The 25,953-nt window shown below is 38.1% G+C and overlaps 1 protein-coding gene across 1 annotated transcript; it reads right to left on the reverse strand.

The window, feature by feature from the left end:
* Nucleotides 1-630: 630 nt before the first annotated feature.
* GABRA6 (gamma-aminobutyric acid type A receptor subunit alpha6) lies at nucleotides 631-24,434 on the reverse strand. Its single transcript, XM_053990884.1, has 10 exons — nucleotides 24,345-24,434; nucleotides 24,096-24,214; nucleotides 23,771-23,838; nucleotides 22,296-22,516; nucleotides 22,111-22,193; nucleotides 21,391-21,534; nucleotides 20,816-20,968; nucleotides 17,363-17,622; nucleotides 8,355-8,615; nucleotides 631-3,452 (listed from the first exon to the last, which is right to left on the reverse strand). Exons 1-10 carry the CDS (start codon nucleotides 24,380-24,382, stop codon nucleotides 3,402-3,404), a joined length of 1,398 nt encoding a protein of 465 aa, XP_053846859.1. The 5' UTR covers nucleotides 24,383-24,434; the 3' UTR covers nucleotides 631-3,401.
* Between the last annotated feature and the right edge of the window lie 1,519 nt (nucleotides 24,435-25,953).

The following is a 25,953-nucleotide window of genomic DNA, read 5'->3' on the forward strand; positions in this document are numbered from 1 at the left end:
CACATATTTCTCCATAAAGCCAGGTGACAGACATCATTTATGCAGAGAGTTGAAAGGCCTTGATTGATTAACAATTAGAGGAAAATCCTGCAAGAATGAATTCATTAGAGAAGGCAGATGAGGAATGCTGCTCTTGTCATGAACTGGAAGAAAACCAAGAATGTAATGAACTGAGCAATGACAAAGTCACCTCTGAATTTTATTTGCATATGAGAGAAAGGCCTTGAGTTTGTTACCTGACAGGTAGCATCAAAATATCAAAACACTGGACAGTACCCTTTATCAGGACATTTTCTTCACATTTCTGGGGTTTATGCAGCTCCTGTTTTAGCTGCTGGGGAGAACTACCCTTTGAACACAGGAGTGGATGATCTCAAGGCTGATTGAGTGTGCCATTGCATAATTTATATGTCTTAAAACTGCTGGGTTCTCATTTAGCTTAGAAATTATGAAAAAAAATAATGGGGGTGGGGGTAGAGCCCAGATCAAAAATAATAAAGATTTATAAGTAATCAAAGGTTCTAATTTACTATGAAATAATTCTGTAATTTTGTTCATAGTTATGCTTTTTCTTGCACTTCTGATCAAGTAGAACATGCTAAAACTAAATGTAAACTACATTTGGTCGCTTTGTGTGGGCTGAAACCAGAGCATCCTTTCTACCAAAATCCATAGAAAGGAAATTAGGTGTTTAAAAATGTGCATCAGAGTGCAATAGCTCAGTGTAATTGCACATCTCATCCCCACAGTGCCCTGTTTCACACATAGGAGCAACTTTAGCTCCTGCTCTTGCTATTGCAGTACAGTCAAAAACACCGGAAGAAACCCATATCCCTCAATTTCCTTTCGATTTGTGATATGGAAAGAAATACATATTATTTATTACGGTATTATTTATTGATTATTTATATTTTCTACAGAAATACATATGTATATATGCATACAGAAATATATACATATATGTATATAACCTTTTTCTATTTCTCTGCTCTTTTACTGTCTTGCTTGGTTGATTAGTGTTTGACCATAACCAGGATTGTTAAGAAGTGACATTAATTGTAAGTAATTGCATTTATTCTAAGATATAACTTGACATTATTAACATTATTGATTACACCTGTGTCTCTACAAAGTATGTAACAGGAAAAATACACATTCCCTTCCTACCATTCAAAAAGCTGAGGAGAACCAACCCTTCTCTGTCATATCCACAGGAAAAGCTCTTTGGAGAAAAAAGATAAGCAGGCTATGTGCTCATGTTGAAATGTGTTCTTAAATACCAAGAGCTACTAAAACAATTTTAAGATGCTGATACATCTTCCTAATCGGGACATTACCACCATTTTATACACTGAAATACTACATTTCAAGGAAATAGTAACTATTTAGTAACTCCCTGCATCTGCTGTAAAATTAGTATTCAGATTTCTTTTAAGCAAAGACCACATACAAAATTTAGCTCCTTTAGTGTCACTTTTTTTACCATAGCTTTTAAACATTTTCATATTGTGCATAAACCAGTTTTAAAATACTCTGGAAACTCTTACAGATATTAATGTACTCAAAATAGAAATTAGTCAGTGAAGCAAGAGTGAGTATAGTTATTCTAAAAAATGACATCTGGGTTCCTACTGCATAATTTGCTTTTTTCAAAATAAGATGTATTTACAAATTATAAAATATTTTCCCAGTATCCATAGTTTAATTTTTTCTTACAACAGTATAAAAAGGCTGAAAATAGGAAAATTTTTCACCACTTTAGTTTGAAAGCAAAATGTACATATAATTCTGTGCACTTACAAGTACATCCAAGTGTGCCAGCCTGCAGCCAGTCAGAAAAAGCAAATAGCAAATGTGACATTTCTGTACAAACAATATTTATTATTGAGTAGAATCCTTCAGTTGTTCTATTTAAGCCCTTCAGAGTTAGAGAGCAGGGTGTGCAAAAAGGATTTCCCATGATCACTCCAGCTACCACACTAGTAAAAGCTCTAGAATTAGGAGGAGGAAAACACCTGGAGCAAGGCCTTCAAATCGTTAAAATGATTATAGTACCAATAAAAGAGTTGGTGACTTACTGGAATCAATTAGTCAGCCTGTAAGTATTTTCTCACAGGGACTAAGATGTTTGTGTAGACAAAGCAAATGACCCTGCATATCCTGACTCTGTGCATTATTTCATGTTTCTGGTTAATTTTATCGTACTGAAATTTCAAGATAGGATGGAATCCTTACTTTTTACTTAGTTTCATATAAAACTTCTTTGTGTGCTTCTGACTCCTCCCAATGTCCATTACACCTGCAATAATTTGGTCTTGGGTTTGGTTTGATTGGGCATCTGTTTCCTAGTTACATTCCTGAGAAGGATCAGGGAGATGAAGGTGAATGAAGGAATTCTGTAACTGTTTGTGTTGAGAGTGGCCAAATATTATTACCTTTAAACTCTGAATGTGCTGGCAGTTCTTTGGCTCTGGAAAACATTTCTAGGGAGTTTGCTATAGGCAATTCAGTAGAATCAGCTGATAAAAAAGCTGTTCCTTAACTAGTAATCAAGGCCTGCTTCCAGGAAATTCCCTGGAGCTGGAGGCTTGCATTTAGCCTGTTGGGTAGCTGCACCTTTCAGTCTATTCAGCTTTAGACCTTGAAAAATCCCTGAAATTCCAGTCCTCCATTTCTAGATCCTGCCAAGAAATTGCTTGTTATTAGTCTGGTTGAACTTCAATGGTGACTTTCAACAAAGAAAGTTACACTGTGGTAACCAACCAGCTAAAGCACACAAAAAATAGCTTATATTTCATTTTTTCCCTTGTATCTAATTATTTATAAGTGTCATCTCAAAGAGGAAAATTAAATTAAAAATAATTAAGAACTAATCCCTTATCTTTTATATGAAAGGGTTAAAACACGATGGAACTACAGCTCCTTTTCATAGGATTTCTCTCCAACATTGTTTTGGGTCAATTTCAAGTGTTGGAAATCAGTACAACTCCTAGATTTTCACTGAAACTATGCCAAGTTATAGCATTTCAGAATCAGTTGAGTTTAGCAATCCTTATTCTATTAAAAAAGCCCAAACCCTTTTAATGATGTTTCATATAAATGTAAACATTCAATTGTTTATGAATGTTTTAGAAGAAATGAACAGTCTTTCCTTTGATAATTAGACAAATAATTTAAAAAGAACTTCTGTAGTAGAATCAGTGTGAGAAATCTTAAGAAAATATTAATTAGATCCCTAAGAAGTTTGCAGCTCTTGATTTGTCCAGAGTTTGCATCTAGGTAATGTCCAATAAAAATATTCCCTGTTTGAAAACTGAGATCACCTGTGGACAGACAAATCCTTTGAAGTCTCTTCAACCCTCTGTGACCTTGAGTGATTTCCTTGAAATCTTGAGCTGTTTTCAGTTGGACTGAGGGTCATTTCGAAAATGCATTGCTGAAGGTTCAAAAAACTGGAAGAAAAGTTTGGAGAGGTTTAAGCTGTGGGTTGTTAACCACTGTTAACAATAACTGAGTTAACCAACAAACCCATGTGATTTCTAACTCTCTCAGCAGGCTCAAAATAGAACTGCATCCTAGAATTTGATGCTCATCACCTGGATCATCAAAGCTCAGTTGTTAAGTATGTATGGCAATGACTGTTCTTCCTAACCTTTATTTTTCCAGTGTTTAAACTGAAAAATGATGTAACAATATGCACTACAAGCTTTATAATATCAATGTACTGAAGTGAAATACTTTTCCTGCTCTTGTTTCTTTCTCTGTTCTTTTTTCTTCACACCTGACATCATTAGCATCTTTGACTTATTATGTAACTCTTCTCCTGCCATCCTGCTATGTTCTCTGCATCCAAATAATATCCAGGACTCAGCAACTTTGGTCCATTCTGTGACTTCGTAACTTCCTGTGCTCCCAAACATAAAAGCTGCCTCTGCTTCTTTTTTTTTTGGATTTATCATCAAAATTTTGACATCATCTCCTTATCTAGTTTGATTCATTCCATTATTCCATGTTTTATTACATGAGAAACTATAATATAATGTTACATATAAAAATTAAGATAGATAAATTTAGAAATAAGATCCATAAGATGATGTGGCAGTGGCATATGCATTGTGAGTTATATGGCAAAGGTAGTACTTGCAGCTCTTTAAAAGGGGACTCTTTGCATTCTAAATCAAGAAAATTTTAAAATCAACTGAGTGTGAGATTCACCTCCCAAGGTCACTGTCATAAATTAGTATTCAGCTCAAGGACTTAGGAAGATTTAGAACAGAAAACAAAGCCAAAAGTTGCTGTATGACAAAATAAAAAGCCAGAATATATTTTTCCTCATTTGTCAGAAAGGTTTGCTCTTCTTTCAAGAACTTTTCTATTTGTCTAATTTAGACAAATGTGTCTTTTTCATTATTGTGTTTTTGTGGATGGCAGCTATTACTGTACCCTACAGAAGAACATGAACCATAGAAATGTTCCATCCCCCATGTATAAATCATGGGGATGCTACATCCTCAAACCTTCCACCTAATTTAATTCACCTTACATAGGGAGGAAGGAAGTCCTCTTAGAGTAACTCTGATGCTTTATTTTTTTTCATAGTATAAATAGCACAGTGATATCACTATAATTAGCAGCTGTCAGCATTAACTAATAAAACCTACCGAGAGAAAAGGGGGCTTATCTTACAAGTATCTTACAGCATTTTCTGTGGTCTAAAAACTAGCATCTGTTATTTTGTACATTTTTTAGTCCTTTGGTTATATTAGGTTCTACCAATATACAGTCTAACCAAATGCAGACAGAGAACTTTGCTAGTTTAATTTCTTTGTTTTGACCAGTACAATTTTTGTTCTGCAATGCTATTGCTACTCCCCAGTGCAAACTCATTTACACTGAAATATCTTATATATCAAGTTGCACAGTGGATGACTACTATTGAATAAGAATGTTTTACCACTTGTTCCAATAGAGAATTAAACCCTTCATTTAAATATTAAGACCAAAAGATTAATGTTATCCCCATCCATGTAAAAAAAGCATTCGGGTGAATTACTTAATTTTAACCTGGATTTTTTTTTTCATTTTTTTTCTTCAGAGAATGGTGCTGTTTTGATTTAAAATATAGACAAATATTAATCTTGTAATGAAAGTTTGCTACTAAGATTCCTGGTTTGCAAATCTTGACTTGGTGCAGTATGTATGGAAGTATAAATGCAGAGTTCAGTGTAAGATACTTTTGCTGTCTGTGCAATCCTGACTGCCCTCCCTGTGAGAGTGGTGAGGCCCTGGCACAGGTCACACAGAGAAGCTGTGGATGCTCCATCCCTGGAAATTTTCAGGATCAGATTGTACTGGACTTGGAGCAACCTGGTCTAGTGGAAAGTGTCCTTGCCATGGCAGGAGTGAGGAATTCTATGATCTTTAAGCTCCCCTCCAATCCAAACCAGTCTATGATGATAACATTCAAATGTTTAAAGGCATACTTTTATTAAAAACACCTTCTTCTTTATACAAACTTCAAAATCAAAAAATGTCTGTGTAATTTACATACTCTTAGTTTACATGTATAGTAAGAGAAAAGGTGATTAACCTGAAGAGAAAATTATTAATGGCAGGGGAAGAAAAAATTATCCAAGGAGCACTTTGAAAAGTAGTCAGTCCCCAAAGTTCTCCTAAATCTTATGAGATACCGTACACAAAAATGACTTTTTCATTTCTGTAACACATTATCTAAGCCAAAGAAAATTGCTTAGTAGTGTATTGAACTCGTACCAAACAGCTTAGAAAAGAGCTCCTCATTTCATGCAGCTCTGTCATTACACTAACAAGGCTGTTCATTCCAGCTGAGGCTCTGAATCCAGAACATGAAGTAAAAAACTGTTCTTGTTCCTCCTTCAAAGCCAAAGGAAGAGCCTGGCCAGAAAATAATGATAGGAGTTGAAAATGACCTTTGATTCCATCACTAATGACCTGCTTTTTCAAACAGGGTCATGAAATGCCTGATTCGTTCTCTGTGTACCTCCAAAAACAGTAGGTAGCTGTTTGGTCTAAGCACATGATTTGGTGAATGATGTTCTGCACTCCAAACTGCACTAATAAAAATCCTAGAAAGTTGTAGTACAAGAACTGGTGTACTGGAAATTTGTTTATTTCGATAAATTAATTAGATTTTTTTATCCTTCTTTTTTTTAAACAAAAGTCCAATGAACTCAAAAAAGTAACTTAAAAAAGCTAATATACCTGAAATACTGCACAAAATGCACTTTTTAAATTGAATAAGCTGAATAATACTGTAGCAACATTAAATCTGGTGGGCTTGAGGGAGCCAAAGATTAACTGCCCTTGAAGCACTCCATGCTTTGTTCACCCAAGTTTTGTATCTCCTCTCTTTGAAATTAAAAGCTTACATATTTTTATATATTTTTAAAGCAAAAAGAATCCTGGTTGTTGAAAGCAACAACTGGTGATACAACGTTTGAATTAGAAACCTAGCAGTGTATACCACAATTTTTATTAGTTATAACTGAGTACACAAATGCAGAAATGTAATTTAGGAAGAAGAGCTTGGTCAAAATTTGCATAATTGTTTAAATTTTTCATAATTCAAAACAACCCAGTTGTCAATACTGTTCTCTTTTCTAAGTCTTGCTGCTGGATTTCTGTTACTCTGTAATGCTACTACAGAACATAATTTCTGAGCTTCTGAGCATGTTTGTCAGCTTGCACAGTAGCATTTAAAAATATTTATAGTCAGCACTTAGTCCTAGATTTTGGAAGTATTTTAAAAGCCTGGTTCTAATGTTATTATTAATATACGAGGTCTAGTGTAAATATTTCATCACCACCAAGGGAAATGGCAAGTATGTTCCAAATATTTCTAGATCCAGAATGTGAATGGTTTAATCACTGGAGTCTTGGCAAGCTGAGGAGCTGGCCTCTGAACAGAAGTTGTCATGATCAGACATGAGCTTTTTCAATACCTCCCTTCTCTGACTGAGATAAGTAATTTGCACACATAGTCAATATTTTAACAGCAGGATCAGTAACTCTGGCACAAATGCTAAATTTAGCACTGGGCAGGGTTGGAGTGGCCAGGAGCTGGCAGCTGTGACCTCTTGAGAGACATCTGCAGGAACATTTGTGAGAGACAGTGTCTCCTACCTTCCTGCCCTCACAATTCCATAGAAGCTGCTTGGCAGCACACTCCATCTCTGAGACACAGCATTTTCCAGATCGTACTGGTAGCAAAAATTAGATTCTGGTAGAGCAGCAGCCTTCTAGCAGAGGTAAGCTGCCACCAATCAGCTGATCAGCACTGTCTTGTTGCTTTGAACTGCAACATCTCTTGGCTGCCCACAAGATTTCCCTCAGCCTGCTTTACCTTTAATCTAGGAAATAAAGGTACAGCCTGATTCCCACTGATAGCAGATTTCCAGCCTCTGTTTTTATTGATGTAGGGACTTTGTGCATGTGGTGCTATCTAAAAACCATCATTATCTCTCTAGCTGTCCTAAATAAACTAAATGTACCAATCAAATTGACTGCAATGTACAGTGAGATCCAAAACTCTATAGCAACGAGGCAAATGGATATATATTTTTTTACCAAGGAAATAGGACACCGTTAACTTTATTTAGGCAAAAAAAAAAGGGGGGGGGGGGGGAAATATAGATTTAAAACACAAAAGACTTAAAGTTTAATGACTGATTACTGACTGATTATTCTAGACATGCTCAATTTGCAGATCTCTTCTGGATCTCATGGATATCTAAAAGTGTAATCACTCTCTGCCTGATTCAAACAAACTTAAGCTTTTTCAGCCTTATTTGCATAAGGTAGTATGATTTATATGAAAAAAACAGGAAAAATATATTGAAATGTACAAAACTCGGGACTCTTGATTCACAAATTTTATACTGCAGTTATTAATCTTTTATACTATATAGGAAACTTTTTAGGGAGGCTTATGTACTAGCTCCCTGAGAAAACCTTAGGATATTAAAGTTCTTATCTCTTTCACTTCATGGCTTCAACAGGTATTTCTACCATTCCTTACAATAGGTTAAGAAGTAGAAGATTTAAGATTTGTTTGCTGAGAACATCCTGTGCTGTCTTACAGAGTGTTTTCTGCTCCGTGCAGCATGAGTTAGAGAGAAGTGTTTATATTTCCCCTTCTCAAACAGCCTTTCTACATTGTACTGAGCGCTACAGCTGATTTTTTGAGAAAACATTCTAGTATTGCTCAGAAAGGACTGATGAACTGAGTTGTGACAGTAAATGAACAATTGAAATAATGCTGGCCAAGTAAACTTATTACATATTATAGATGAATATTCAGAAAATTTACTACTCACTTCCATAGTGTCTTTTGAAAGATAAACAACCCAGTACACCAGGTTGAATCCTGCAAATGCCACTGGAAAGAGGATCCTGGAGTACTGGTCTATTTTACTTGCACCTCCAATAGCTGGTGGTTGTGGTGGGGCTGGTGGAGGAACAGGCAGAGGTTGACACTGGGATGCAGTATTTGATATTATGCTGGGTTCAGGAGACTGCTCTGCCTGAGATGTGATGGAGTTCACTCGCTTCTTCAGGTTAGAGTTGGAGTCAGAATGCTGTGAAAGAAAAAAGAAAAGAAAAAAAAAAAAAAAAAAAGGTGATATTTGGATACAGAGTCTTAGGCTTTGTGATCTTTAGACTTCTTTCCACCTTTTAACTTAACTTTCTGATTTTGTTGTTCCTTCTCTGCCATACTGCAATCTCAGAAAATCACAAAAATAATGCATCTATACAGAAGGATATATATTTTTATGGCCTAAAGCTTTATTGTAAAGCCATTAAAGAATGATGTGCTTTTTATATTTTTAACATTGTGATAAGTGGAAGCTCCAAGAGAGAAAAAGAAAAGATGGAGCTAAAAGGAAAAGTAGGTAATGGTGTATCTAAATGGTAGTGGGTTGGTATGACTGAAGTTTGGGTAGATATGGATCAAGATTAAACCAAACAGCAATACAGGCTGGCTCAGGTGCAATCTTCCCTGGCTGAACCCACTGATGAGTTTGATAAACACTGAATGGAGTCAAGCAGTCGTGCCATTTTTTTTACTAGAAAACTGCTGCACAAAAGGCAATGGACTAACTTTACAGCTGCTGAAGTCATAAATGCTAAATTGTCCTCTTGTTTTTTCTAGGATAAAATTTCATTTAAAAATATATCTCATAATTGCCACAGCACTTCCATGCATACAACTGAAGACAAATATACTTAGCTGTAATGGGACTATTTTATTTTCATTTATGGTGAAATGAAACCAAATTGTTCCCATATTTTGTGCAGTATTTGCAGCCAGGTCCAATTACTCTTCAGAAAGCTGTATTAAAACTCTTCTGAAAATTCAGCCAGAACTCAGGGACATGTAGAGCTTAGCTCTTAGTTACTAGGCTAACATGTATATTAATTTTGTGCATCTGTTTTGTTTGGGACCATGCTGCCGTTATTTTACTTTCACAAGAGTAGAAGTAATAGAGTTCTTCCTTGCAGAAATGATCAGGAATAGGCTCTACCCCAGGCTCTAAGCCTGCTCAAATGGGTATCAATTACCCACTTTCTCAGTAGTGTCAAATAGGAGGAAATATTTAAAAACCTTGCTGCTCCTGCCATATCCCAGGATAGACATTAGTGGATGCATGGCAGCAGCTCTAAGACTCATCTGAAGGCTGAGAAAATACAGAAGGATGCTGAGAGTGACATTGTTTGTTTTGAGATGAAGTATGTACTGTTCTGTTAATACGGAGCTTAAGCCTAAAACTTTGTCCATAAAACTCATTTCCCCGATTATTGAGGAAAAATCTTGTGCACAAAATCGCACAACATACACAGATGTTCGTGGATTTGAATACAAAGCTTTTTTTGGTCAGCAGAACGAGATGACCAAATGACTGAAGCAGATGAGAGAAGTCTTGGACAATGTAAATAACTCCCAAAATAACAGCACATACATCTATAGTGAAATGGAAGACTAACATTGGAATGATTTTAAGGTAGAAAAATGCTATTAGATAGGCAATTTCCAAAGCCATTCATTGGGAGTGATTTAATGACAACCATTCACATAAATGTAGCCTGCTGTCAGCATTTTTGGGATTTATCTTGCAGGATTTCTAAGCATGGGAACAGATTTTAGTCAATCAGATAAATGACTGAGTCACTAAAAGGAAAGGAAGCATTTTCTGAAATACATTTTCCACTCTTGTACTTGGGCCACAATTTCTAGATAACAGACTAACCTGACACAACTGGTGTCTCCTGGGTGACTTAAAATAGTTGTAACAGGAATTATCCTTCCAGAAGTCATTGTTACTGTCAGAGAATCAGAACAAGTGACATTTGCACAACAGGATGCCAAGTTCTTTTTATGAATGAATGGACTAGTATCCAACTAAAATTAGGGAGAGATGGATTCCTCACAGCTGATTTTAGTCTAAACAAAAGGTGAAGAGAACATCACCTTACTTGAAAGGAAAAAGGGACTTTTCTGTATGTATTCCCTTACCTGTTGCCCTTTTTCTTCCCCTACAACCAATCACCACTTCCAGTTTGCCCTCTATACATTATAAGACTGGTGTCATGTTCTGAATGGGTATTAAAAAGCATTCCTGCTCTGTGCCTATCTGGAACACAGATGTTTTGTTTTGCATTTTCCAGTAACACAGCAAGCGACAGACAGATTTAAATGGCGGATGAGCTACAGATGTGTCACAGAAACAGAAAGAGGGTTATCCATGTCCACTTGCGCTAATCATAATAATAATCCCCCTCTGTGAACAGACTGGCTGGCTGAGCCTGCCTTCCTGCTTTCACTCAAGTTCTGTTCCATTTACCTGCATGCCCTGCTTTCAACAGAACTGTACAAGTTGTAAAGTATCTTGTTTTTTCAGTCTTGTTGTCAAGTCTGTGGAATAACTTGACCTTTTGTGGAGACTATGCGGTTCCTAAAAATACAAGTGTTAAGGTGAAACTTAGTCCTTTTTATCTACAATATTCTGGTACAAGGTGGGTCAAATTCTACTCTGGATTATTCAAGCATGAATCAGGAATTAGAGTGCTGAGGTGATGGAGTTAATAGTAAGTAGAACAGATGTAGTGTATGGTCTTTGGATGATGTTTAGTACTGAACATTTTTAGAATATGGAGGTAGGTAAACCTTTGTGGTAATTTGAATAAGCACTTGGAAAAGTGTAATCCTGGTCATTATTTTATTTATATTTATTAAATTGCATTCCTATAGAAGCAGGATTGCTAAAGTAGGAGGATTATCTCAATGTGATTTCATCTCAAGAAAAAAACCTGAGTAGTTGTTCTCACTGTCTTTAACAGTCCTATGTCCCCATAATGGCAAACTCAGGTTCAAAACTATTTTCTTCTAAATCTAATTCAGGATTTGAAATTCTAAGTCCAAATTTATCTCAGATGTGTAATGAGGATGTCTCTCAGTATGGGAGTTGTTTGTAGACCAGACTGCTGCCCCAGAACCACAACTCATATTTTTCATTGGAATTCATTGCTAAACCAACAACAGGAGGCAGTGAGGAGACCGTATAATTCCTTATTCCACTTGTTCTGAACAGCAGCTACAGTAATTTGTCTGCTGTATCTAGATTTAACTTCTCCTTTTGACAAAGGTTACATACAATAACATCATGAAATGTTAACAAAACAAAGAGACAAAATGGAAATGAATAGCCTATTTTGCATAGCTCACAGAGCCAATCACTCAGGTAAGGACTGTTTTACAAGTAGCAAGATCAAGAAGCCTGAGGCACGGCACACTGTGTCGTAAGGAAAGAATGGATTTTCTGAAGTTGCTGAACCTTGATTCAGAGGTATTCTTGCACTCACGTGGAATGTTAGTCCCAACAGGCAATTAAACTTGCAGCTCTGTATGAGGAGGCAGTGACACAGAGCACAGGCTGCCAGTTCATTGTTTAATGTGAGACACCACCACACCACACTAGGCAGCACTGGTATGCAGATGGCCTGTAAGGTATAGTCTGCCTTCTCATTGAGCTTTTGCAGCCAAGCTATCTCATGCCCTGGAAAGCTCACAAAGCACTCTCATCCTGTCTATAAAGCTCTGCTCTCTCACAACCCTCCTCAATATCACTAGAATTGGCTTATACTCAGAATATCTCAGGAGGCTTTCACCAAATTTCTTGCCTTCCAGATCTAAAAAAATACAGCATACATAACCTCAGAGTAAACAGAATTCTTTGTCTGCACTTTCTGGTTCTTTTACTGCATAGTAACTGTGATTTATGAATGCACTTTGTTCTTGTGTTTCTTTCCCCTCAAGAGATTTCTGTAATTCATATTTGTAGAATTCTCTTCTCTGTTGCTTTGTACTGCAAATGTATATTCTCACTATCAGTTTAGTTTATGATCTAACAGTAACATGAGTCTCTTATATGTGCAACCCAGATACTGGCTAACTTTAAAAAAATTAATATCTGCATGTCCTTCCTTATCTATCTTTTACTCACATCTCTTTTTCCTGCTAGCAATGCAGTAAAAAGAGGTTCATGAGAATGAACTCTAAAAGTTTAGATAAAAATAATGTTATTTCTTCTTTTCTTCATAATTTATTTGATTAAAGACACTGAATTTTCCATATTAAAACACACACACACAAAGCAACCTAGAACCAGAGCTCAGTGTCTGTAAAAGGCAGAATGCCTAATTAAATATATAACATTTTTTTGCCTCTGCTCATTAGTAGATACAGTTTGAGAAATTTCAACCATTACAGACATTACAGCATGCTAGTGACTTATCTCCCAAAGGGGGAGTTAAACATGGTTTAGCCCCTACATCCACCAGTGTGATCTTCAAAAACTCTCCTTAGCTATTGAACAATCCATATGCAGCATCTTCCAGCAGGGAAGTTCATTGCACTATGCAACATCATCTTTTGGCCAAGTACAAAGGAATTTCCTTCAATACAGTCCTGTGCAGTTAGAGTATCCATCTCATGGCACAGATTTATTATAAACCCGAATTAGGACACTTCTTTGACTGTCTCATCTGTGAGATCTGATTAAAAAAAAAAGTCTATTGCAAATAATGTGTACTGTTTATAAACAGTGTCCTGCATAATCAAAAGCTGAGTATACTTTAGAAGTCATTAATAGTCCTAGCTTCAGGCATCTCTTTAGGAATTTTAAATTACCTTTGCTAGAAACACTGAGGAAAAACATGCAGACTTGTTTTCATCATTTTTTACCATAGTAAAAGGGTTAAATCACTTAGGTTAAATTGCTCACTTGGAGCAGGGGAAAACCATACTCAAATTCTTTCTTAACCTCCAGGAAATTAAATTCACTTCTCTCAGAATATAGCCTAAACATCAGGTGAAGGTGAATAAGGGGAGAGGCTGTTACCTATTGCTTCAAAGCTATTTTACTTTGCAAGGAAAAATCTAAAGATCTATATAGGCAGGAAGCATAACTGAAAAATACCCAATGCCCATTGTATTAAAATTCCTGTCATATAAACTAGATATGGAGAGCAGACACTGGAACCCTGGTCATTCTCTTTTCAAAGGGAATGAGCTATGGTAGAATTTCTTCATAACGTTTATTTGTAGCATGCCAGAAAAAACATATAATTGGCACAGAGCCTCTCTGCTGTCAAAATATGTTTTTACATTAAACAGATTTAAATTTTCAAAGCCACATTTGGCTCTTAAATCTATCAGTGTCTGCCCATATGTTTTTTTCCTATAATTAAATTTTCTTTATTTTGTTCTCACTATCCGCCTGCAAAAAAAATTGCTTGGATTATGCCTCAATGTTGTCAGTCAAGACCTTAAAGCATGTAGCTGTTTTAAGATGATACCTAAAGGGTGGTTGGTGATTCAGATAGAAGTGCTCTGTTACACCAGGATATTCATTAAACATACTCAATATATTCCAATATAATTGTAGGAAACTAAATCCTCTCTACCAGTGACATACAGCTGTTCTGCAGCTGGCCAGGTTAAAGGGAATAAGAATCCTTTCCTCCCCAAGCTGTGTTGCTTTGAAACACAAGGCTGGAGGGAGTAGGAAGCTCTCCCAGAGGTATTCACTGCTCTGTATTGATTTCTGTTAAAACGTAAGGACTTTCAGAACATAACTGTGATCAAGCTGTTAGAGGGTGGTAATCTTTTGTCTTTTACATGTAGCCTTTCACATGGAAAGGATGTCTTTTGATCCATGGGGTTACTCCCTGACCATCCCACAAAGCATTACTGCAAATGGTGTCCTCCAGACAGTATCACCAATTCCCTTCCCCTGCAACTTCCAGGACTGGGATCTCCATGGGAAAAGAAAGCCATCAAGAGGAAACAATGCAATTGATATAGAAAAGATACATTTGAAATGGATTTAAAAGCTAAATGCCATCATGGTTTTATATGTGCATGTATAAGATGTTTGGTTTTGACATGCTAAAGCCAGCTTGGCCACCGTAGGAGTAAGAACAGGTTTGTGTCAAAGACCAGATGAATGCTCAGCTTGCTGCCCTCGTGTTCTGCAGTGGAACACCCAGAGTTTTGTATTTCACACAGGGATTGCCTGCAGCTGATGAAGAGAGCAAGCCAAATCCTGCTCTCAGTTAACTGAGGTAAATAGAGAGGCTTTCCTGGAGCCAGCCCAGGCCTGCTGAGCTCTCAGCTCTCTGCTGAGCACATGGACACAGCCTCATCTCTCTTACTGACCCCACCACAGTTCAGTGGCTGCAGCATTTTCTCCTACTTTCATTCTACAGTGGAGCAGAATTTGGTCTTCTGGCATATTTCTTTTCTGAGTGTACAGGTTTTTTCTCTATATTATAAAAACTTGTGTTTTTATAATATAGAGAAAGACTATAGTGTATTTGAATAAACTATATTCAAAAGAGACTTTATTTTAATGAAGCAAAATTTTAAATAAAATTAATTAGACTGAAGGGGAAAGAAGGCTGCTTAATATTTTAAATTTTTGTTTTTTTTTTTTTTTTCAAAAAGCATTTAGTCTGGAATTAATATATATATATATATATATATGTATGTATGTATTCTGTAGATATGTTTATCTTGATTTTGGCCCCTCACTCTAGCAGGAAACTGAGTATTATGCTGTGTGCCTTAAAAATAACTTCCCTAGGACCAGTAATGTAGCTATAGAAGCACGAGGCTCAGTGAGACTGGCAGTCCAGAGGAAATGGTCATACACACACAATCAAACTGTGTTAAATACACTGTTAACATTCAAATTAGACACCTCAGGTCTGTTTCATATGAAATTATAGCACTGACTGCAGTATATCTATGGATGTGCCAACATACAAAAGTTCCTTCCCCCTTATCTCTAACAAAGGGAAAAAAAAAAAAAAAGGAATGAAAAAAGAAAAGCTTCTTAAAATCTGTTATCCTATAATCACTCCTTTTTCCCAGAATGCCCTTCTGGAAGGGAACCTTTTAAATCCAATAGCTAATTCTAGAAACCTTTTTGACTACATCTTCGTTTGTAAGTACCCTTTGTTTTTATGATCTCACTGAGTTTGCTCTTTCTCTTACTACAGTTCTTACAGAGAACTGATCCTGAGAGAAAAACATGGTGGATGTACAGGGCTTGAAAATTACTGTCTTGCTTTGAGCAAAATCAGGTCTGTAGAATTGTGTGGACATTGTGGGCTGTTTTAGAAACTGAGTTTACTTTGGGACATAAATGGATGGGATTTACTACTCTTCTAAATCTGTATGCTGTCAGCTAGATATAAATAATTTTCTTGAGCAGATTGTTGCAGGGTGCTTCCTAGATGTGTATTTTATTCCTAGATACTTTTTTTTTATTTTTCTGGTTTTTGCTTGGCAAACCTAACGAGTTAATATTTACAAAACAGGAAGGACGGTTTTCAATTTGCTCTTTGCTTGTTTAAGGCTGGAGACCTTGATAAGAAATTTGAGCCTTTTAACTTCTTTATCTTTTATTCATTTGTTCAACAGAAATTTTATGTCAGGTGCCTACCTTGGTCTGCTGTGATTCATAGATCATGTAAATCTGGAGGAGCAAGTTCTTAGCTTATCTGGGCAGAAGCAGGAGATTATTTTTGGATCAGTTGTTTTCCTGAGACTGGGAATGTGTGGGGGGTGACCACAGTGGCTGTGAATGCACCAGCAGCACGTGCAGTCAGCCTGTTTTCATATTGCTCAGCAGGGACTTCAGGGAAAACAAAAGTAGTATTTTTTGGTTTCTTTTCTCCTTTCTAGTAAACCTACTTATGGTTAGCTCAAACTTGAATAAGGAAGTGTGAAGGACAGGTCCAAGCTGTTGTTCCTCTTCAAGATGTAGTAGCTATCAGTATTTTCTTCATGCTATATAAAACCAGGTGAACTTTTTGATTTTTCTTTTCTGATAGCTTGTCCTCCAAAAAAGAGTCAGCAAAACTTATCAACTATGATTTTAATAGTTTGAAAGTACTTCAATATTGTAACTTTAACTGCTATTTATCAGCAAATGTGGAAAAATACTCTATGGTGGGTAAGGTATTGCCTTGGTATGAGTACCTCTTAGATTGATTCCCTTATTCAATTACAGATTCAGAGGTTTTGCAAAATGTTATTCAAATTCTGTTATTTCTCTAAAAATGGAAATCATGGTGGTAGTAAAACTGAGTTTGAAACAGGAAGGCCACAATGATAAATATATTAACATATGCTGTGAGACAGCATTCTCATTCACGATTTACCATGAGATTTACACAGTGAAATTTGAAAGCAATTCTGACAGTTTTTTGATATTAGAAAGACTTCCTTTCTTTCACGTGTACTAAAATCTATCCTTCATTTATGTTTTCCCCCCAAAGCTTCCACCCACAAAGATTTCAGTAAGGTAAGAGATGCCAAGTTTATGTAAAGGCTAATTACCCATCTTCCAAATGCCTCACTTATGGTCTCTACCCTTGTACTACAGTGATCCCATAAAAATCTGGCCAATGCACATGTTCATTCCATTGTACGCTGTCCCACAAATTCTGCAGCTGCCTGACCACACTGCCTACAGCATTGCTCAAGAGAAGTGTCATGGATAACAGTCTAATGGCTTTCCTTAAATATCTTGCCAAATAAACATCTCTCTAGAAAATCATATTGCAGATTTAAATAAACAGTACAAATAAATGAAGTATTTTCATTTTTTGGTATCAGAACAATGTCTTTGATAAATAGACACTATCTGGTTACATAATCTGCTTCAGGTTAAGATCACTTTAATATTGTTTTGCATTTACTACTTCAGCTGCCTGTTCCTATATGATGCTTATTATCAGAAAAGCAAGCAATTACCGAGACAATCTCGTCCTCTGCCGGTACAGTTGCTGCTGATAGTGCTGCTGCCAGTGCTGCTGCCCTGGCTGCCTTCCTCATTGCTCTCTGAGTCTGGAGATTGGTGAAGTAGTTGACAGCTGCAAACTCAATAAGTGCAGAGAAGACAAAGGCAAAGCACACAGCTATGAACCAGTCCATGGCGGTGGCGTAGGACACCTTGGGCAGAGAATGGCGAGCGCTGATGCTTAAAGTGGTCATCGTGAGGACTGTAGTGATTCCTTGGAAACAAGAGAAAGAAATGGGGGGCATTAGAACTTTGCTTCAGCCTTGCTACTCTTAAATTCACATATATGACAAAAACCAAAGCACAACACCCTTTTTGATTTTAGCTGTCATCCTACATCCCAGCTAACCAACAAGACTCCTAAGTATTTTGTATTCTTAAATAACTCATGTATATTTAGATTCCACATCTAAAAGGTCTGGAAAAACTTCCTTAATGCATTGAGGAGACTGAAAGATAACAACATTCTACATGGGACTGCTTCTTAGAATTGTGATAAGCATGGCTATAACAAAATCCAGGCTTAAAACATGAAGGGGATTTTCCTTGGGGGGTTAGTAAGTGGAATGTTTGACAGAAACCTGGATTCACATATTGTCATTACCCAACAGTGATCCTGTCTTTCTCTTGTTGTTGTACAAGACAGACCATGGCTTACAGAACCCTCACTAAATCAGTCAAATTCCACATTAAAAACAGTCAGAGCCTGATCCAAACATTTCAAGTAATAATGCTTTGGTCCCCTGAGCTGTTGTCTTTAATCACTGGATACATTTTTTAAGATTCACTAAGAATATCTTGATTTGAAAGCACCCCTTGCTCAGACAGGGAAGGACAGAAAAGCTACTACTCTAGAGCTGCTTATCTATTTTCACAGAGCAAATCTGGTCATGTAGCTCATGGGCCCCATGGTGTCCTTCACATGAATTCATGAATTTATTCTTTCTGTGTTGGAGTGTACAGCATTAATAATGTAGGAAATATACTTAGTTCCTACTGCTGCCTGATACAAGCAAAAAATGCAAGAACAAACTCAATCATTTACATACAAGCCTCTGTGACTCATATTTACTTATAATTATGCCTGCTAGAATGTAAAAACTGTGGGTATTTAAAGACAGTGAGGTGGAGAATATCCTCCTCTATTTTCTGCAGCTGGGAAAGGGTAGGTGGCAAAGTAAAAGAGGTTTTAATGTCATATTGTGATTGTCATGTTGAGTTGATGAAGCAATATGCTATGAGTGATGCTCAGAGGAAAGGATGCAGTGTCATAGCATATTGCAGCATCCAGAAAGGGTGACATTATTTTCAGAGTTTCTCTGCAACTCTCACATGATGTGGCTTGCCAGCTGTCTGAGGTTAACTACGTCCCAATGTCATTACTTATCACGTTTTAATGAAATACAAATAGATGGTATGGAAATATGTAGGATTCCTACTTCTCCCAAATCTGCCAGACTCATTTTATTATACAAATACAACTATGCTGAGATGTATTTCAATTTCAAAGGTCCAGAATGAACTTTTTGAAATGATGTATGATTAGATTAGAATCTGTCCATGTGCTAGTTAGTAATAAAATTGATATATTCTGTGTCTGAATAAAAACTGCTGCAGGAATTAACCTTAAGAATAGGTCTCCTATTCTTTTACAGATATAGATAAGAATTCTCTCCATGTGGAGTGAATATTGATGAAATGCCCTGCACTGTGGAAAGCTGCTTAATCAAACTGAATACCAAATTACAGTCGGTAAACTGTGCAACTGCTGATTGTTTACCCTTGTCTTTACAATTTGAACACTTCTTGGTAAGTTTTGAAGAATATGTTACATAATGCAAACACTGAAATCTGATAGCTGGAATCCGTTTTGGAGGTAAACAAAGTCCTTAAATTATTTTGTGCTGAAAAACTGGTTTAGGCACATCATTATTCTTCTACTATTAATTTCTCTTCTCCCAAAGTTAGTTTTCAGACTTACAAGTAGAAGTGAAAATTTATAATTCAAGTATTTGCAATATGATGCATTTTAAACCTTCTCCATTTTAAAATTTTCTTTTTCACTGAAAAAGACCAGAAGTCTTTTTTTTTGTCATAAGGAATTTGCCCTCTTTTCCTTAGATTAAGGTATTCAGAATCCATGGGATTTTGAATGAATCAGGACTACAAATTCAGACTGTGCCCTGGGAGAAATACAAATAGAATAAGGATTGAAATATTCTTTTAAAATGCTAACATCACTATTTTCCACAATACAGAAAGGAGTTTATTTTACTCTTTTCATAAAATGTTTCCTCAAGTCCATGTTACTCTTCAGTACAACACCTAAGAGCTGTTATTCCAGTGTTTGGGGTATTTATATAATTATTACCAAATCAGCTACAGACCTACTTGCACATCTCTTTAAGCATGTACAGTTACCTTCCATGCCCACTATGTTGCAAGTATTTTTTACTCAAAATGTAGAGGATGTAACTCTACAGTCCAGAGATGCAACATGAAGCCAAATCAGGTAGCATCAATTCTGGAGTATAAACCTCAGATATATATGAACCAGGAGACTCAAAGCTTTGAGAGTATTAATTCAAACCACTGGAAAGAAAGAAAAAGGCCCTGCCCGCAGGTGGATACATCTTTCTCATTATAACTTCAGCCTGTGCTAGGGACATTATTCATCTCACTGATCTTTATCCATCTAAAGCCCTTGTTAGTTGTTTAGATACCTTCGTAGCCAAGGGGAAGAGAGCACTCCAGAATGAGTGTTAGGTGAGGTACCTTATGTCAGATAATAACTCTATTTCATGTGATTCTTTTTTTCTTTTAAAGCTTTAATTCATATTGGTTTCATGAGACAATAAATCCATAGGAAAAAATCCTCTTGAAAAAAGGAAGAGGTTGACATTTACTTTGAAATTGTCCCTTTCTGCATACAAAAATACAATTGGAATACAACTGAAAATTGTCACAAACAAGTCTGGTTAGCCAAACATTCTGAGTCAAGAATGTTGACCCTGATAGGCAAATTGGCTATCATTTCACTTTAGTATTTACTTTTGCTGACTGAAACCTACTAGCTGCCTTTCCTAATCCCCCCCTGGTTTACAGTATCTGATTGATACAACGGATTCAATACAGTGAATGAAATGAATGAGAAAAGCAAGAAACACAAATACCAGCCACAGTTCTTGCTGGAACAGATTCTTTGTTAATCCAAAACACAACTTGAGACAAGACGACAGTCATGATGCATGGAATGTATGTCTGAATGAGATAGTAGCCTATTTTCCTCTGCAGATGGAAATAGAGCAGCTGGAGTGAATATTCGCCTAAAACAAACAAGCAATGAAAGGAATGGATGAATGAACAGTAGACGTGATGCTGAGCTCAAAGACCTTAACGCAGCATACCAAAAACTGTCCTGGCTGGAACAGACTCCTTGTTAATCCAGAAAGACACCTGAGAAAGAATGACTGTCATAATGCAAGGAGTGTATATCTGTATCATGAAGTAGCCCATCTTCCTTTGCAAGTGGAAATAAACTGTCATGATTACATATTCACCTGTTAAGAGACAAGTATGTCAGCATTATTCTGGCAACATGTGAGTGAACATTATTGGCTTAAACCCAACATAATATGTTCTGATGAAATCACAGACCTCTTAGTGCATAATAAAAATAAGCTGCTTAAAAACTGGTAAAGTGACCTTATGGAAACAGAGCAGAATAACATTCATTTTATGCATTGTTTTTACTGGGGTGGAGAGGTAGTGGGAATTCTTAAGAATCTCATGAAAAAAATTTGTGTTTGATGGGACTGTATTGAAAAGCTATCTTTTAAGAGACAATGGTTAGAGTCTGTCCATGGGTTTTACTTTTTAAAATGGCAAAAGATAATTAATTTCATTCTATATGAAAAAAAACCTGTAATTTATTATCAAGATGTTTCACAACACCAGTAGTTTCCACATGGCTCCATCTTACCTGTGTTAGATTTAATTGTTTCACTAGATACAGTTTGTCCTATGAGGTCATACTGGAGAAGACTGGAAGACTCCTGTGGTACTTCTACTGAATGCAATGGTCCTTTTTTCCAAGTATAAATTATTTCACTTTTTGGATAAGCATCTGAGTAACAGAGGGGAAAATGACCATTACTAATTACATATTTTATAAGCAGTTGAAATAAGTAGAATAATCCCTTTTGTAGCTCAAATGCTCACAGAAACATGCATCCTACTCCAGTAAGTTCCTAACCTCATTAATGACATAATTAAAAAAAAAGCAACAATAAGAGAATGGCTGAGGTGGGACCTGAGAGGAACAAGCTGTCGCTTCTTAATTTGCTATAAAACATACACGTTGGCTACCAGAGCTCAACTAAATATTTTCAGAATTGATTACTATAGACTATTTTCAAAATTATAAGTAATATAGTAAATGTAGCAGAGGTTTTATGAGTTTTGAAGGACCAACTTTGACTACCAGAAGTGTAAGAATAATAAACAATAAAACATGCTTCAACAGTCACCCTTCAGTGAATAAATCCATGTCCATATGAATAGTCTGGGTCTTGGAGAAAAAAGTAAAATTCTAGTATAAAAATAAAACTTAAAATTTCAGCTATGTCACTAAGTAATATCTTGGGATCTTCTGACCTTCTGACCAAATGTGTTACTTTAACAAAGATACAGAAAAACTTACAGCTTCCAAATTTCAGTGGACAGGCATGTCCGTCCATTGGGAAGTTCACCAGCCTCATAGGACAGTCAGCATTAATGGTTAGTCTAGAACACATAGTTGTAGATAATGAAAAAATATGGTATGTAGGAAAATGCTGATAGAATCAAAAATGCAGGTCAACCAAAAACAGAAGAAGCAGCTCTCACCTCATAGTGTAAAGAATAGTTCCATTCTGCATAATTCTGAAAAGTTTGTTAGGAGTTGTCATATTGTGAGCAATTGATTTTTTTCCATTTCTAAAAAACGTGTCTGGTGTCCAAATTTTACTGACCATTAAATTGTTCAGTCTCAAAATTTCAGTTGGCCCACTAAACTTCAGCCTCTCATCAGTCCATGTCTGACGAAAGAAGACATCCATTGTGTATTCCTACGGAAAATAAATAGGGGTTGACATCTTTGTGTCCCCAAGTGGCTGTGGGGACAGTAATTCCATGAGACAACCTAACACACATGTCAATGGCATTTCATTTACTGCTTAAACACTCAATCCTATTATCATTAAGTAGTTACTAAAAAAGTCATCCATGAAAACATATCCTATTTTCTTATTATTTGAAGAATAGTTACAAATGAATCAGTGAACAGATAATTTGACATGAGTAAGGAAAAAAAAAAACAACCCTCATTGTATTCTCATAGATATTAATTTAATTCAAAGTGACTGAGGTCTAAGGAAATACAAATGTCTACTTTTCAAAGTGAAAGACGAAGCTATCAATGTTTAATTGCCAGAAACAAAAAGACAAGCTCTGTGACTCTTCTGCAGCTTCTTTTGGATATTCACAAAGTGAGGACTGATCTGAGTCACATCACAGTAGGATTGTGGTGTCAAGTTAATATTAATCAATGGGACTTTTTTCCAAGAATTCTTAGTAATATTTTCACAAGTCTTCAGAAAAGAGCTCTCTGCAGAAGTTGCTTAGGAAACAGAGCTAAACCTGGTCAGGGGAAGATTTTGTAAGAATGCAAGGTTGTGCCTTTTCTTTGACTGATGAAGAGCAGTGGAAAACCTTTGGTAGGACTTGGAGCCCACAGTTCCCAGCCTGCAGACTGGATTGCAGGCTCATGTGAGCTGATGTTAGAGGGGTGTACAAGGGCAAAAATAGCAGCCCAAGCCAACCTCTAGAAAGAGAACAGTGATGCCATCCTCACTTCCATGACTTAACATGTTCTTGGGGGCTACTGCTGAGTTGCCAGAGTCCACCCAAGTCTGAACGTCTGTCTACATTGACAGGGTCCACCCAAGTCTGCAGCTGCCCGAGTTTGGGGGCAGCCAGCATGACCAGGGCAGCCGTGTCAGCAATGGCACCATTCCCCTGCAGCTCCTACCAGGCAGCGCTCCGCAGAGCTGTGCTGGGACTCGAGTCCTCACCATCTTTTTCACAGGGTTCAAGAGGCATCTTTTACCTGTGGCCGTGCCCTCACCTGAGGCTGTGTGCGCCTAGCCCCGGCTGGCGCGGCCGGGAAATAGCTGTATGCAGCTCTGGCCAAACTGCTCTGCTGGGCCCTAGAGATTGTCAAAGAGATTAAGCCTCGTAATCTGCTTTAATGACGGTCAACTCAGATGCCACCGTAATGAATCCCGGGAAAGCAGAGCAGGGGCGGCGAGCGGGGCCCTTACCATCTCCACGTCGGACACCGGCCCGAAGCTGGTCACGTAGATGTCCGTCTTCACTTCTGTCACGGCGCCTGCGGGACACGGAGAGGGGCTGGGAGAGGAGCGGGGCCGGGGCTGCGGGGCCCCTGTTCGAGGGCAACGGGGAAGCTCCGCAAGAGCGGGGGCTGCGGGGCACGGGCAACTTCGCTGTTTGCCGCCGCTTTTGGGGTTCCACCGCCTCCCTCCTGCCACGGGCGCGGGACGAGCGGCTCCTGCCCGGGGCAGCCGGAGCGCTGCCTCGCCCTTCCCCACCCGCCGGCTCCCCGAGGGGACGAGGCTTCCCCGCTACCTCCAAATCCCGGTCGGAGCCTGTTGTCGTAGCCGTCCAACAACTTGTCGAGGATCCGAGTGATGTTTTCCGAGTAGAGGTCCGCCCCGTCGCCCTGGTCGCCCAGCGCCGTCCCCACGCTGCGGGGAGAGGCGAGTCCCGTCAGCGCCCGGCCCCGGGGGTGCAGGGAGGAAGGGCAGAGCCCCTCGCCCGCTCCTCCGGACTGCGGGGAGCCCTCGGGGGTCGGCGTGGTGGCGGGGGCTCACTCACCTCACAGCCACACATGCCCAGGCGAGCAGCAGAGCCATGCCGCAGGTGTGTGCGGGGACGCTCAGGTGCCCTCAGACCCGTCAGCTGGAGCCAGTGTCGGTGCTCATCCTTCCCCCGGGGCTCGGCCGGGTGAGGCTCTGGCAGAGCCCGGCTGGCTCAGCCCGGCTGGCTCAGCCCCGGCCCCGCGGTCCTGGGCCGGCCTCTGCCCGCGGTGGGGACGTGCGGGCTGTCCGCGGCCGTGCGCGTCCCTTGGATTCGGCACCGCCGTTCAGCCTCATCTGACCGCTCCAGGGGGGGAATTAGGGTTTGAAGGGACGGTGCGCGGTCGGAGAGCAGTGACAATAATCGAATAAGGCATTAGGGGAGATTAAAAGGAAGAAATCCACTGCTAGTTTTGGCATGGAATTAGCAGGGACCCGTTAGGAAATCTGGAAAAGCGCTGGCATCTTGCTGATAGAGATTATGTTAGAAATGGCCTCAGCTTTTATTATGTTTATGGTTCACAGGGAGATTATTATGCAGCTTCCACATCATTAGAACTTTGGGGGGGGGGGGGGGGGGAAACTCTACAGTTTACAATTTACTGGGGGTTTTAACCTTTCTCCACAGTTTTCCTGTTGATCAATTCTTCAGAACTGTACAGAGATTTCCAGTATCTAAACGTTGATATCTGGACATTGGACACTAAAAGTTGGTTCTGGTTCAGATTTCTAGATTTGTTTGTTTTTCTTTTTGTCTGTTTGTTTTTGTTAATACTAAGCTGTTTTGGAGGGTTACACACACAGATTTCGCTCAGACTTTAAACCACGGCATTACCAGGACTTTTGTTAGAACTGGAACTCCTTACTTTTAAACCACTGGGATTATATATCATTACTAATTTTGTCCTGATAAATACTGACTGGATCATTACTGTCCCTTCCTTCAGTAAGTGTGTTAATGTAGTCTGCCCTAAAGGAAAAAAGTTCACGCTGCTCCAGCTTTTTGTGTGGCCTTATTACTTCTCAAAAAACACTGATGTAACACCTATGTCATTTAGCTACACTGTAAACAAAGGAATTGGGTCCATTTTCTTTACATGGTAATACAGAGGGACTAATAAATACACCAAAATAAATTAGTTATTTTCATAATATTTTGTTACATAAACCTCATTTTCTCATCTCCTAAGAAAAGATATTAATTATCAAGAAATGGAAAAATGTATTCCCATGAAACTAGGAAAATCATGCATTTATTCAGGAGTAAAACTAGATTAAGACAGATATTGGGGTTCTGTGCTCAAGTTGTATGTTTAAGAGAGACTGTGATGCTACAAAACCAAGATAATTCAATGATATAATTAAAAATACAAGATACCCTCTGTCACTGAGTCCCTTTCCCTTTTGTCATGGGCAGTAATGTGACATAATCCACATAGGAGGGCTCTGCACTGTGCCAGAGCTCCAGGACTGCCTTTGAACAGTGGGAAACATGAGTTCCTGAGAGTCCCTGGAAATGCTCTCTGAATACACCCATGTGAATTCACCATGTGCTGGTGTAGCTCATGATTTTTGTTAATATTCAGAACCATTTATCTGCATTAATTTATTCATGGACAATACTATTG

The sequence above is a fragment of the Vidua macroura genome, chromosome 15, assembly GCF_024509145.1.
Source record: "Vidua macroura isolate BioBank_ID:100142 chromosome 15, ASM2450914v1, whole genome shotgun sequence".
Lineage (NCBI taxonomy): Eukaryota > Metazoa > Chordata > Aves > Passeriformes > Viduidae > Vidua > Vidua macroura.

What these genes read in the sequence shown, in the direction of transcription:
- GABRA6 (XM_053990884.1), bottom strand. Translation starts at nt 24,382, where the DNA reads ATGGCTCTGCTGCTCGCCTGGGCATGTGTGGCTGTGAG. An exon ending in CAGAGGACGAGATTGTCTCG is followed by an intron (nt 8,616 to 17,362) that starts GTAATTGCTTGC and finishes TTTCTTTCACAG; the next exon opens with CATTCTGACTCCAACTCTAA. An exon ending in TTTCAAAAGACACTATGGAA is followed by an intron (nt 3,453 to 8,354) that starts GTGAGTAGTAAA and finishes CTTTTCTTCCAG; the next exon opens with TTTTTTGAACCTTCAGCAAT.